The sequence below is a fragment of the Trachinotus anak genome, unplaced genomic scaffold, assembly GCF_046630095.1.
Source record: "Trachinotus anak isolate AG129_WGS33_773 ecotype Australia unplaced genomic scaffold, CSIRO_AGI_Tana_v1 ptg000004l, whole genome shotgun sequence".
Lineage (NCBI taxonomy): Eukaryota > Metazoa > Chordata > Actinopteri > Carangiformes > Carangidae > Trachinotus > Trachinotus anak.
Window position 1 is genome coordinate 9,134,703 of NW_027273855.1, and position 13,047 is coordinate 9,147,749.

A 13,047-nucleotide genomic window follows, 5' to 3' on the forward strand; every position below is an offset into this window, starting at 1 on the left:
TAAAACTGTGTAAACCTGTTGTGAGGACATCGAAGTAGTGGAGCAGTGAAGCCATAGAGGATCTGCGGGCATGTTTGGACTGCACTAACTGGGAAGTGTTCAGGACTGCTTCCAACAGTCTGGATGAGTTCACAGAGGCTGTGACGTCATACATCAGCTTTTGCGAGGACTGCTGTATCCCATCATTCACCAGGGTGAGTTATAACAATGACAAACTCTGGTTCACAGCTAAGCTCAGTCAGCTCAGGAGACAAAAGGAAGACGCTTTCAAATACAGGTTTAGCAAGGCTTTGAGAGAAGCTAAACAACTGTACTCTGAGAAACTTCAGCTCCAGTTCTCAGCCAATGACTCTACTCGCTCTGGAAAGGGCTCAGATACCACCTCATCCTCCACCATCATCCCTGTCCCCAAAAAACCAAGGCCCACAGGACTAAATGACGACAGACCCATTGCCCTCTGTGGTCATGAAATCATTTGAGCGCCTCTTCCTGTCCCACCTCAAATCCATCACTGACCCACTCCTGGACCCCCTGCAGTTCGCCTACAGAGCCAACAGGTCTGTAGCAACTCCCCCTATGCTCACACTTAAATGAGGACAAGATGACATGAACCAACTAAGACTCTCCCTACCGTGAAGGTAGGGCGAGGCAGGTGAAACCAGGGAAAGGGGAAATGGGCTCGTTACAACCACTCACAATTGTACTATAAATGAGAGTATACCAGAGTCCTATGTACACCATAGTAAATTATTGATATGCCGCATAATGTCCTCCTTTCTGGTGTTATGGAAATGGTCACCCTAGTTACAGGTCCACGAAACCAGCTGCTGCCTCGGAAGAAAGAAAAGAAACACAAGTCAGACACCAAATAATAACACAGCCACAGTTTGTTTTGGTTTTTTTTTTTTCAGAAAAGGGAAAAACAAACCAGAACATAACGCACGTCTCTGCTCTCAAATTGTAAATCCTGACGACTACGCCAAGATTGTGGCGGCGCGAGGAGGTGGATTTAGTTAGAGTGGTGTTGATTAAATAATGGTTGCCAGACAGGGACTTTAGTTAACTAACTCAAGAGGAGGCATTTAGGTTCGCTAACAAAGCAAAGGTACAAAATATTATTATTTTATTAATCAATTAGTCAATTTGTTTAAAACTCTGGTTTAAATGAAATCATTCACTGGGGAAGTTAAAAGGGAGGGCAATCAGGGCTGAGGCCTACCAGTGACGGATGGGTCAACAAAAAGGGGATACCAGGAACACCACACGTGCAACAAAATAAGAATAAAGTGAAAACTCAAACTAGTGGAGACACAGCACAAAAGAGGGGCACCACCACCGGGCACCAATCAAAAACAAAAATAATAACCAATCAAAAAGAAAAGAAATGAATAAAGAACTTGAATGTACAAAATCTATAATAATTAGGCACAATAGCAAACCAATTTGCTAACTCAAAATATACAAGATCACAAATTAATTACAACCCACAATACCCCGAAAGAAATAACCACAAATAAACTTAAAATCTATCAACTAATCAAATCTAGGGATTATAAAAGAAAAGAAAAATTAATAATAAAGAACATACAACAACCAACAATTAAATAAACACACAAGATGACAGAAAACAAAATTAAAGTAAAACACCTGCTTGCCTCTCCCCAGACACAATGTCACAGCTCTGTCTCCACAGAGGTCAAACGAGCTACCCTTATCATGAACAGAAAGGCAGACGGGCAAGACCTTCACATATATTTGTCTACACGTGTTTATCATGGCGAGGAAGGCAAGGCCATCCTGATACCTTGTCTCCATGTGCTCATCATCAGCTCATCCAGAGGTCTCCTTCATAGCCACGAAAAGGGTGTACAAAGGTTACTTCAAAACTTCATTAGAAATACACACACAGTCTTTGGTTACACAGTTTTGCATAGTCACACATGAGTTATATCAAAATTTCCCATTACAAACACACAAGTTAATTTTATTCAAACAGCAGGTTTCTTCTTGATTGGAAATGACAATGTACAAGAGGCATCATTGTGGAAAAAATAATTTCTCAGCTTTTATTTACACTTGAACAAAAAGTGGCATGTCCAAAATTATTCATACCCTTAGCAAACTGTCACAGTCGATTGGAAAATCCAAAGTGCTATGGTATATCCAAATAGTTCAAGCTGTTCTAAAGCATCCTAATTGCCCCGATTCATTGGGAACAGCTGTTTTAATCAACTCAAAAGGTGATTAAAAAAAAAGCAGCTCTCTGCAGTTGGTTTGTGGACAGTCATGGCTAAGACAAAGGAACTCAATGAGGACCTGCGGCTGCGCATTGTGGCTACTCACAAGTCGGGAAAGGGCTATAGGGCCATATCTAAATGTTTTCAAGTGGCTACAGTGCAAAGTGTTATTAAAAAAATAACATGACATCCCGCACTGTAGAAAATCTCAGAGGACGTGGTCGGAAGCCAAAAATACCTGTGCTGGCAAGGAGGATAGTGAGAGAGGTGAAAAAGAATCCAAGGATCACCACCAAGGCTCAGGGCTCTGCTGGGTTCCACGGACGCAGACCAAGGAGGACACCACTTCTCCAGATAAGGCACACAAAAGCTTGCTTGGCCTTTGCAAATGCTCATCTTGACAAAGAAGAAGACTTCTGGGCCTCTGTTTTATTGTCAGATGAAACAAAAATTGAATTGTTTGGCCACAATGATGTATCCTTCATTTCTCTGCAGTCTGCAGAGAAACTTGGCCTTGGGCATCAGTGGACATTTCAGCACAACAACGACCCAAAACACACAGCAAAAGTGGTGAAGAAATGGTTAGCGGACAAATACATTAACGTTTTGCAGTGGCCCAGCCAGAGTCCTGACTTGAATCCAATTGAGAATCAAGAAAAAACTTGCTGGTTGAATAAAAGTAACTTTAAGTCAAATTTTTCCAGGGGTATGAATAATTTCGGACTTGACTGTATATCCACTCCTTCCTCCATCTCATTCCCCCTCTCACTGTGGCTGCCTTATGTTCTCATAAGCTCATGTAAAGACTGGGGAGTATAATCCTGAAAACCCAAAACCCTGACTGCTGCTTCCGACACAAACTTAATTATATCAGCTTTAGATTTCTTTTCCTGAGCACTATACATGTCAACTATAGATGCAAGAAGGGATTCAAGAAGGGAAGGGAAACAAAGGTAAGAACCTAATTTTCCAGCCATTCCAAGATGTTTCCAAGAAAATCACTGACTTTTAGAGTAACACTGCATTATTCTGATTTTCTACCAGTTTTAGCTCCCACTCCTTTCCTGGAGTCCTGTTTCCACTGCAGAGTGCCAGTGAATCACAGATTTTTAAAGTGACACTGCTTTATTTGGTGTTTCTACTGGTTTTAATCCACTGGTCCATTTGTTATGGAGAGGAGGACACCTCTGTAGAAAAATCAGCTGCCAGTAAAAAAACTCAGGAACGTCTGGTTCATTAAAATCGCAGTTAGTTAGCAGTCTAAGCCTGTGTCCGTCATACAGTGTTGGCGAAACACTGAAAAACTGAAAACCTCTTGAACGACTTACGCTTGTTGGTGAGGACTCCCATGATCCCACACTATTTCATGACGTCACCAATGCCGTATTTTGTTATTGTTTTGATTGTATAGGCCAGGCGAGCAGCTCGTATTCAACTGAATGGGTGCCATTTTTAGATCAATGTCTTATAATACATCCATGTAATACATCCATGATTGAGACCCATCCATCCATTATCTATACCGCTTACACGTACAGGGTCAAGGGGGGTGCTGGAGCCAATCTCAGCTGGGTAAAGCCTGGACAAGACGCCAGGCTGACATACAGAGACAAACAACCAATTGTCTGGAGTTGAATCTGATATAATCTATTTTACTCCATTCTAGACACTTTCATAGTAGGAAAAGCCTCTGTGTTAATCCAATTGAAACCTAGACAGTCCTGCCAGACCCAAAAGAATGGGGGTGAATGGAGCTAAATGGCTTATCATTTTAAAAACAACTTTAACCCACCCAAACACTTAATATGTCAATGGCTCAAACAACAAATTGACAGGAATTGATTCTAAGGAGTGAAACAATACTGTGCATGTATTTTGATTAATTTGAAATCATGTAATGTCTCTTGTTAATTTTCACATTCCTTGTCACACTCCTTTTATTGCTTAATTTAAGTTATACTTGTGTTCTGGTCATTGGTGATTCTGTTCTGAGAAACGAAGTTAGCGACACCAGCGTTCCTGGGGCCAGAGCGGGCGACATTGAATCAAATCTGAAGCTGCTGGCGAAGGATAAACGTAAATACGGTACGATTATAATGCGCGTCGGTACTAATGACACCCGATTACGCCAATCGGAGATCACTGAGATTAATGTGGAGTCGTTGTGTACTTATGATAAAACAATGTCGGACTCCGTAGTTTTCTCTGGGCCCCTACCCAACCTGACCATCGATGACATGTACAGCTGCTTGTCATCGTTCAACCGCTGGTTATCGAGGTGGTGTTCCGCTAACGATAACGACTTTGTTGATAACTGGCATCCTCCTCTCTACTCTCTCTAACATGGGCATCTCTGGCTTGGCTGTTTCCTGGATTGAATCCTACCTGACAGGGCGCTCATTCAGCGTATCCTGGCTTGGACAGTCGTCCACCTCGCATCACCTCACCACAGGGGTCCCCCAGGGCTCAGTGCTGGGGCCCCTACTATTTACTGTCTACACCACCTCCCTGGGTCTGATCATTCGCTCACATGGCTTTTCCTATCACGGCTACGCAGATGACACTCAGCTGTATCTGTCATTTCCTCCTGATGACCCCTCGATCTCTACACGGGTCTCTGGTATCACGCATCATGTGTTCATGATGCGGCTCAGCAAAACCCAAATCCCTGGTCAGACCGAACTAGTATCACGGCGGTGATGAGCTGCGCCTGTGATTTCAGCCAGGAGGAGCAGGCTGATTTAATGGAGAGCTGTGAGGAGAACTCCAAGGAAGGATCCTTCATCATTGGACAGATTGGCTCTTTTTAGATTAAGGACTGATGATCAGAATGGGTTGTTTTGTTCAACACCTTTTGTAACATCATCGGCATCAGCGGGACAATGCCTGCGGCTCAGGTGAACAAAAGTGCTCAGCCGTCTCACAAGAAACCGGTATGTAATACTGCTGCTGTATTGGACAACAGTCAAGCGAGTGGAGTTTGAAAATCAGTAATTTATATTAAATCGGAAAAGTTTGAACGGCGCTGAATTGCCGTACGTCAGCATTACGCACACTTTACGCATAGTTATCAGCGGTCTCCATTCATAAAATTGCTCAACCTCAGTGTGTGGTGTTGTGTGGGATGAATTGGATCTGATCAGCCAATAAATAAATTGTTTTTGCTATTTTTTATCTGCACGTTTTGTCCAATGTGGATGTTGATTGATGCACAATAAGCAGTTTTGGAAGAATCAATAAAATGTCTGACGATACGCCGAAAGAGGCCGAAATGTTGCCAACTAAAAGGACTATTAAGCTCACTTCTAAAGGCTTGTGCTTCTACATAGAAATGAACCAGGAAAAGAGGAGTGTGAAGTGCAAAGATGTCTGTGGAAAAGATCACTGTGTTAATGGAATCAAAAGAAAATGTCAACTCAGTGAACTTGGCGCTTGCAAAAGTGCTGCATGAATCTTAATAAACTCACCTTTGCCACAAGATGAAATTAAAAGACAATGTGAATACTTCGAGGCAATGAAGTAAACAAACAAGGCCAAAATTCTTCTACCAGAGCATTTTGGAAATGAATACAAAATTGCAAGTGCTTATATGGAAAATATTCTTAACTGGACACCTGTTAAAAGTGAGGATGTTAAAGCATTACAGTCATTCTCTCCATTTCTGCGAGGATTTTCAAATTTAACACAGCAAATGACACAAATGCTGGACTTGCCCTTTAACATGAGAAGCATCATCATGAAACTTCCTTACAAGCTAAGGGAAAGATGGAGGAATGTTGCTTGTGATCTACTTGAGAAAAATGGTCGGAGAGCACTGTTTGCTGATCTTGTTAGTTTTATTGAAAAGGAAGTCAAAAATTACCTCAGATCCGCTTTTTGGCAACATTCAAGACTCACCACCCATTAGATCCAAGTCCTCCAAGACCAGCCATTTCATACAAAAGAAGAAGGAAAGCAGTTTTGCTACTAATGTCACCACGATAAAGGAAGGAGACATGACTCAGTGTACAGGAAATAAAATCAAGCTCTCCTCAATTCAAAGTTGTCTGTTTTGTTTTCAAGGTAATCACTTACTGGATAACTGCTCTCAGTTTAGAATGAAATTACACCGGGATAAGATTAATTTCATCAAGGAAAAGGGAATATGTTTTGGCTGCCTGAAAGTAGGCCACATGAGCAAAGACTGTAGGAGTCGTTTGGATTGCAACATGTGTAACCAAAAGCACCCAGGAAGGCACATCCTCCAAACAATCACAACAGACTGTAATGACACAGACCTGTGGTCATATTGGGGCCGGTGCTGAAGATGATTCTATCTTTTCTGTTGCAGTTAAAGTTAGGAGCCACGAGAGTAACAAAGCTGTACAGACATATGCTTTTTTGGATCCCGGAAGCTCAGGAATGTTTTGCACAGAGAGCCTGGCAAGAAAATTAAATGTGAGTGGCAAAAAGACAAGTTTTTTTTATGAGAACAATGGGGCAAAAGAAGATTGTAAATGCTCATATTCTGTCAGGTCTTGAGGTATCTGATGTGGACATGAACGATTTCATCCAGTTACCTAATGTTTTAACACAGAGATCCATGCCTGTCTCCTCACTCAATGTCCCTCAACAAGAGGATCTTGTTCAGTGGTCTTATCTGAAGGATGTAAAGCTCCATGATATTGATGCAGGTGTAGACCTCCTAATTGGAACTGATGCCCCCAAAGTAATGGAGCCTTGGGAGATAATAAACAGCCAGGATGAAGGACCCTATGCAGTAAGAACCAGGGTCGGTTGGGTCATTAATGGTCCACTTCGTGGCATAAGCGGTAGGAGTAAGAGTGGCTGCCCTGCTGTAACAGCCAACCGAATCTCCACTGAACATCTTCAAGACATGTTGGTTCAACAATACGATTTTAATGAGAGATCAGTTCAGGAGCAGATTGAAATGTCCAGAGAAGATGTCAAGTTCATGAATGTTGTAAGTAGCACAGCAGAAATAATTGAAGGTCATTATTGTATTGACTTACCTTTTCGACAGGAGGATTGTGTCCTGCCAAACAATCGCTGTGTTGCAGAACAGCGCCTCCAAGGCCTGAAAATAAAATTTGACAGGAACAACATATTTAGGGAAGAATATGATTACTCAAGGATATGCTGAAGTGGTGCCTGCTGATCAACTAAAACAAAGTGATGGAAAAATGTGGTATATTCCCCATCATGGAGTTTATCATCCCAGAAAAGGCAAGCTGAGAGTTGTGTTTGATTGTGGAACAACATATAAAAGGGACATCACTGAACTGCCAGCTCTTGCAGGGACCTGATCTGACCAACACTCTCATTGGAGTCCTCACTCGATTCAGGAAAGAACCTGTTGCAATAATGGCAGACATCAAAGCCATGTTTCATCAAGTACGTGTCACAGATAAACACATCGACTTTCTCCGTTTCCTCTGGTGGCCAGATGGTGATACTGCGCAGCCTCCACAGGAACATCGCATGAGAGGTCATCTGTTTGGTGCTGTATCCTCACCAAGTTGTGCAAATTATGCTCTGAGGAGAACAGCAGAAGACAATGCACAGGATTTTCCACTCGAAGTGATCAATACAGTGAAGCATAATTGGATTGAATGTGGATGACTGCCTGAAAGCCATGGCTTCAGAGGAAGAAGCTGTACAAATGATCAGGAATTTGACTGCTCTCTGTGAAAAAGGAGGATTTACTCTTTCAAAATGGATCAGCAACAGCCGTACTGTGCTGCTGTCAGTCATGGAGGAAAGGAGAGCAAATAAAATGATGGAGATGGATTTGGATTCAGATCACTTTCCAACAGAGCGAGCACTTGGGCTACAATGGTGCATTGGGACTGATATGTTCCAGTTCAAAACTTTAGTTCAAGAACAACCACATACCAGGAGAGGCATTCTTTCTGTGGTCAGCTCTCTTTATGACCCTTTGGGATTTTTGGCCCCATTCAGTATGCCAGCTAAATTATTGCTGCAGGAGCTATGTAGGAGAAACCTGAAGTGGGATGAAGTCATTCCCCATGCCTTCTCTAGTCTGAATGGTTCCAGGATCTTCAAAAAATGGATGAGTTCAAAGTGGAACGCTGTATTAAACCCAGAGACTTTGGAGTCCCAGTTTCAGCACAGCTTCACCACTTTTCTGATGCCAGTCAAGTTGGATATGGAACTGTGTCTTACTTGAGACTGGAAAATGATGCTCCGCTCAAGCAGACTACAATCCCAAGATTGGAACTCACAGCTGCAGTTCTTGCTGTTCGAGTTGATAAGATGCTGTGGAAGGAGTTGCAACTTATGCTGGAGACATCCGTTTTCTGGACAGACAGTACAACAGTTCTTAAATACATTGCAAATGGGACCAAACGATTCCACACTTTTGTAGCAAACAGAACTTCTGTCATCAGAGAAGCTTCAGATATTGAACAATGGAGATATGCGAGTTCAAAAGAAAATCCAGCAGATGAAGTATCAAGAGGAATGAAGGCTCGGGATTTTCTGACAGACAGGAGATGGTTAAATGGACCTGAGTTTCTCTCCAAACCAGAGAAGGAATGGCCTAATCTGAAAGAGGACTGTGACGTGATTTCTGACGATGACCCAGAGGTCAAAAGGGACTTGACAGTGAATGCTATTGTCCAGGATGCGGAAAAGGCCACTGGCCAGCTGATCAATTACTTTTCATCCTGGATTAAGTTAAGAACATCTGTGGCTTGGTTTTTAAAAATCAAAGCAGCACTTATGACATTGGCGCAGAAGAGGAAAGAGTTTAGTGCTTCTGCAGGCCTTAATAAAGATCAAGAAGTGGATAGGAAAGTTCAGAACTTTAAGGTCACGCTTGAAAAACAAAGTCTGACTCCTGAAGATCTTGTAAAGGCAGAAGAGTCCATCATTCTGTATGTACAAAAACACAAGTTTGAAGCTGAAATCGCCTCACTCAAGATTGGATTTAAAACCATCTCCAAAGAAAGTACGTTGTACAAACTGGATCCAGTGCTGGTGATGGAATCCTCAGAGTTGGTGGTCGGTTGAATAAAGCAGCATTGTCAGCAGAATCTAAACATCCGGTGATTCTTTCTAAAGACATGCACGTAGCCACACTCATTTTGCGCTATATCCATAACTAACTGGGGCATGCAGGGAGGAATCACATGCTGTCCAGGTTACGGCAAAAATATTGGATCACTAACGCAAACTCTGCTGCCAGGAAGATAATATCCAACTGTATTGTGTGCAAACGCAACAGGGGAAAGCTGATTGAGCAGAGGATGGCTGACTTACCTGAAGAGAGAGTGCTGCCTGAAAAGGCTCCTTTTACAAATGTGGGAACTGATTATTTTGGCCCCATTGATGTTTAAGAGAGGCAGAAGTCATGTTAAAAGATATGGAGTGCTGTGCATCTGGAAGTAGCTTATACATTAGATACAGACTCCTGTATAAATGCAATTCGGAGGTTTATCTGTAGACGAGGTCCAGTCTCAGTTATCAGATCGGATAATGGCACAAATTTTGTTGGAGCCAACCGAGAGTCTGGCTGCTCTGAATCATAGCAAAATTCAAAGGGCTTTTGTTCAGAATGACATTAAATGGAGCTTCAACAGACCAGCAGCTTCCCATCAAGGTGGTGTTTGGGAACATCTGATTCGTTCAGTGAAAAGCGTTCTCACTTCAGTACTGAAACAACAAACTCTGGATGATGAAGGGCTCCAGACCGTCTTCTGTGAGATTGAGGCAATTCTGAATGACAGACCCATCACAAAAGTCTCAGATGATCCAGATGATTTAGAAGCTCTCACACCAAATCACATTTTAATGTTGAAAGGAAAACCAATCATGCCACCAGGACTGTTTGATCGAAATGATCTGTACATAAGGAAAAGGCGGAAGCAAGTACAGTATATTGCTGAACTGTTTTGGAAAAGATGGATTTGTGAGTATCTACCCATAATGCAGGAGAGACAAAAATGGACAAGGCCAAAGAAAAACCTCACTCCTGGAGACATTGTTCTGGTCGCAGATGCCTCAGCTCCAAGAGGATCTTGGATCATGGGGAAAGTTTTGTTCATCAGACCAGATCCAAAGGGCCTGGTACACACTGTGCGTCTTCAAACTAGGACTCGTATTCTGGAAAGACCTGTGACGAAGCTCTGTCTACTACTGGAAGCAGCGGTTTAACATCATGACTCTCTCTTTCTCTACCTCTATTTTTTCTTTCTTCTTCTCCAACTAACCTGTGTTTTATTTTGCCGATTCTTTAAGAAGATGGTCCATTTAGGGCTATTATGACATATAAAATAGGTCTGTCTTGTAGTTGTAGTTTCAGAAGTAGCTCCTTTTTTTTGTAGATAACTGTAATTGTGATATTAGGGGCCGGAGTGTAGGAGCTATTTGTGAAGTTAGTCTTAGTTGTAAATTTAATTTGCTAATTATGAGTAACCTTGTATGAAAACACAAGGATTGAGTTTGGACATTCATCTTCTTTTGCCTGCGTTAAACCACATTCCTATGGTGCATCAGTGGCCTTTTGATTTTGTTTGGTTTAAAGATTAATTTGGTTTTTTTTTATGGACAAATGGCCACTACATAAGTCATAAATTCTCATTTTCAAAATCAAAATCCCCATCACCCACAGTCAAGCCTAGTCTTGACTGTGGGTGATGGGGACCTCTGCTGGTGACTTTATAGATGTTCTTAATTTAGGCAGGGAATGTATAGCCTAGCTAATTAGGCGGACAGACCGGAAACGGAAGTGAATTGTGAATTGTGAAGTGAATTGTAAAACCGTCAAAATAATAGTTTAGCGTGCTGGTGCTAACTTCTTTGCGTGTGTTATAGACTACCGTTCTCTTTCTACACCGTATAGTTCACATTTATTTTACTTCTGTGAAACTATAACAGCTGGTTGTTTGGAAGAACCTGATAGGCCTATAATTATCATTTTAGCTGAGTGTGTGAATGCACTTTGTGGAAAAACTTTACCCTAATTCGCTAGGCTATACGTTCCCTGCCTAAATTAAGAATATCTATAAAGTCACCAGCAGAGGTCCCCATCACCCACAGTCAAGACTAGGCTATATTATTATAACAGGCTAATGATTTTGAAAATGAGAATTTATGACTTAATGTTTAGCCACAGGGTGGTAGTTTATTATTACCATTTAAAGTATTTACCTGTAATTTTTCATCCCCTAGTCGAACCTGGTAGAGCAGAGCTGGGGCTTCTAGGAAACGTGTCTGGAATTCATGATCTTGTAGTCCTGATATGTCCTGTTGAGTAGAAGCATAAGAAAGACACATTTTGAAATTAATCTGAATAACTACATTAATCTGATTTCTCTCTTCTATTCTTTATAACAACCATGGTTGTTTAACCAGAAACAAAGGAGCGCATGCTTTATTCAAACTGATAAACATACATCTAGTTCTCCAACACTCCCTCTAAACAAAAAGACACAGACCCGACTTGTCTAACAAAAAAACACACTTGGTCTAGATGGCAGAATTTCTCTTTTAGATGTTGCAGTAGCTGACAGTCCAGTCTGCTGGACAGCTGACAGTCTCTGTAGGGAAACCCTGCCCTCTGCAGGAGCCAGAAGAAAGTACGGGTCACATCAGAACCGCCGTAAGCCAAACACAACCTGTGGGGCCCCACAGATAGATGGAACATTCACTGTAATACAGATGCAAAATGCCGCACTAAAAACAAGACATCAATAGGGATGCTTCTGTAGATGTGCTTCTAGGTAATGCTAAACATTTTATACCTGCTAATCTTGTCCTTTTCATGTATTTTTTCGTGTTTTGATGTTCCAAATGTTGTGCCTTTTAGCTGATCACATTGAATGAACTTTCACATACAGTGCTAAATAAAACAATTTAATAATACTATAGTTATAAGTCCTCTTGTAACTGTCTTCTTTCAACATTTATTGTTTTCTAGTTTCAACATGTTGCTGACCACTTTCAACTTTGCCCCACAAAGGAAAGTGATATAAGGAGGAAGACGTTTCTCCTACCTTTAAATCTTTGAGGGGGATCTCAAGATGCTTTTTAATGACATGGCTCCAAATCGTCTCAAGGTCAACCAGGACAGCAGTCAGTGAGCCTCCAAGGATTGGGGTGCACACTGAGCTGACCTCTGACTACAGGCCAGTGGATGCTGTAACAGTCGGATGGATTCACATAAAGAGCCTGCATGTTGTCAGGATGGAAAGGTGAGTGGGAAGAGAGAAAATTGAAGAAAAATTGATAAAACAGACAAAGACCTATGGTAAATTGTTTTAGATGTCTTATTTCATTTGCATTAAAGGAGCAAGAACCTCATTCAGACACATGCACTGACCTCCTCTCCCACCAGATAAGGAGGATGGTGAGCTGTGTTGGTCCACTTCACCCTGGAGCTAGTGTCTAGTACTGCTGGACGGACCTGACAATTATACGCTCTGGCCTACAAACAAACACATAGATTCTTCTGTAAATTTGTATGCATGTGAGCATGTACCACATGCACTAATGTAAAAACAAGATAAATTAGTATACTTTAAATCAGTCCTTTCTCAGTCACTGTAGCACCTTTCGTACAGGAAATGCAGTTTAAATACTTTGCATTTCTGTCATTTCTCTCCAGCATGGAATGGACTCACTTTGCTTGTGTGGATACTCAGTTCACAATACACTCACCTGTTCAGCAGACACAGGAGTTCTCCGCACTCCGTTTGACATCTTCTCAGACCAGATGGCCTGGTCGACCATTTTAAGCCCATTCTGCCTCTGCTCTTTACTTTCTGGTTTCTGACAGACAGCACGA

The 13,047-nt window shown here is 41.8% G+C and overlaps 1 protein-coding gene across 1 annotated transcript; it reads right to left on the bottom strand.

Annotated features, from left to right (window-relative positions):
* Positions 1-11,407: 11,407 nt before the first annotated feature.
* On the bottom strand, positions 11,408-13,033 carry LOC139620287 (actin-related protein 8-like). Its single transcript, XM_071475642.1, has 5 exons — positions 12,921-13,033; positions 12,583-12,687; positions 12,257-12,431; positions 11,725-11,878; positions 11,408-11,507 (listed from the first exon to the last, which is right to left on the bottom strand). The coding sequence occupies exons 1-3, from the start codon at positions 12,990-12,992 to the stop codon at positions 12,321-12,323; spliced, it is 288 nt and encodes a 95-aa protein (XP_071331743.1). The 5' UTR covers positions 12,993-13,033; the 3' UTR covers positions 11,408-11,507; positions 11,725-11,878; positions 12,257-12,320.
* Between the last annotated feature and the right edge of the window lie 14 nt (positions 13,034-13,047).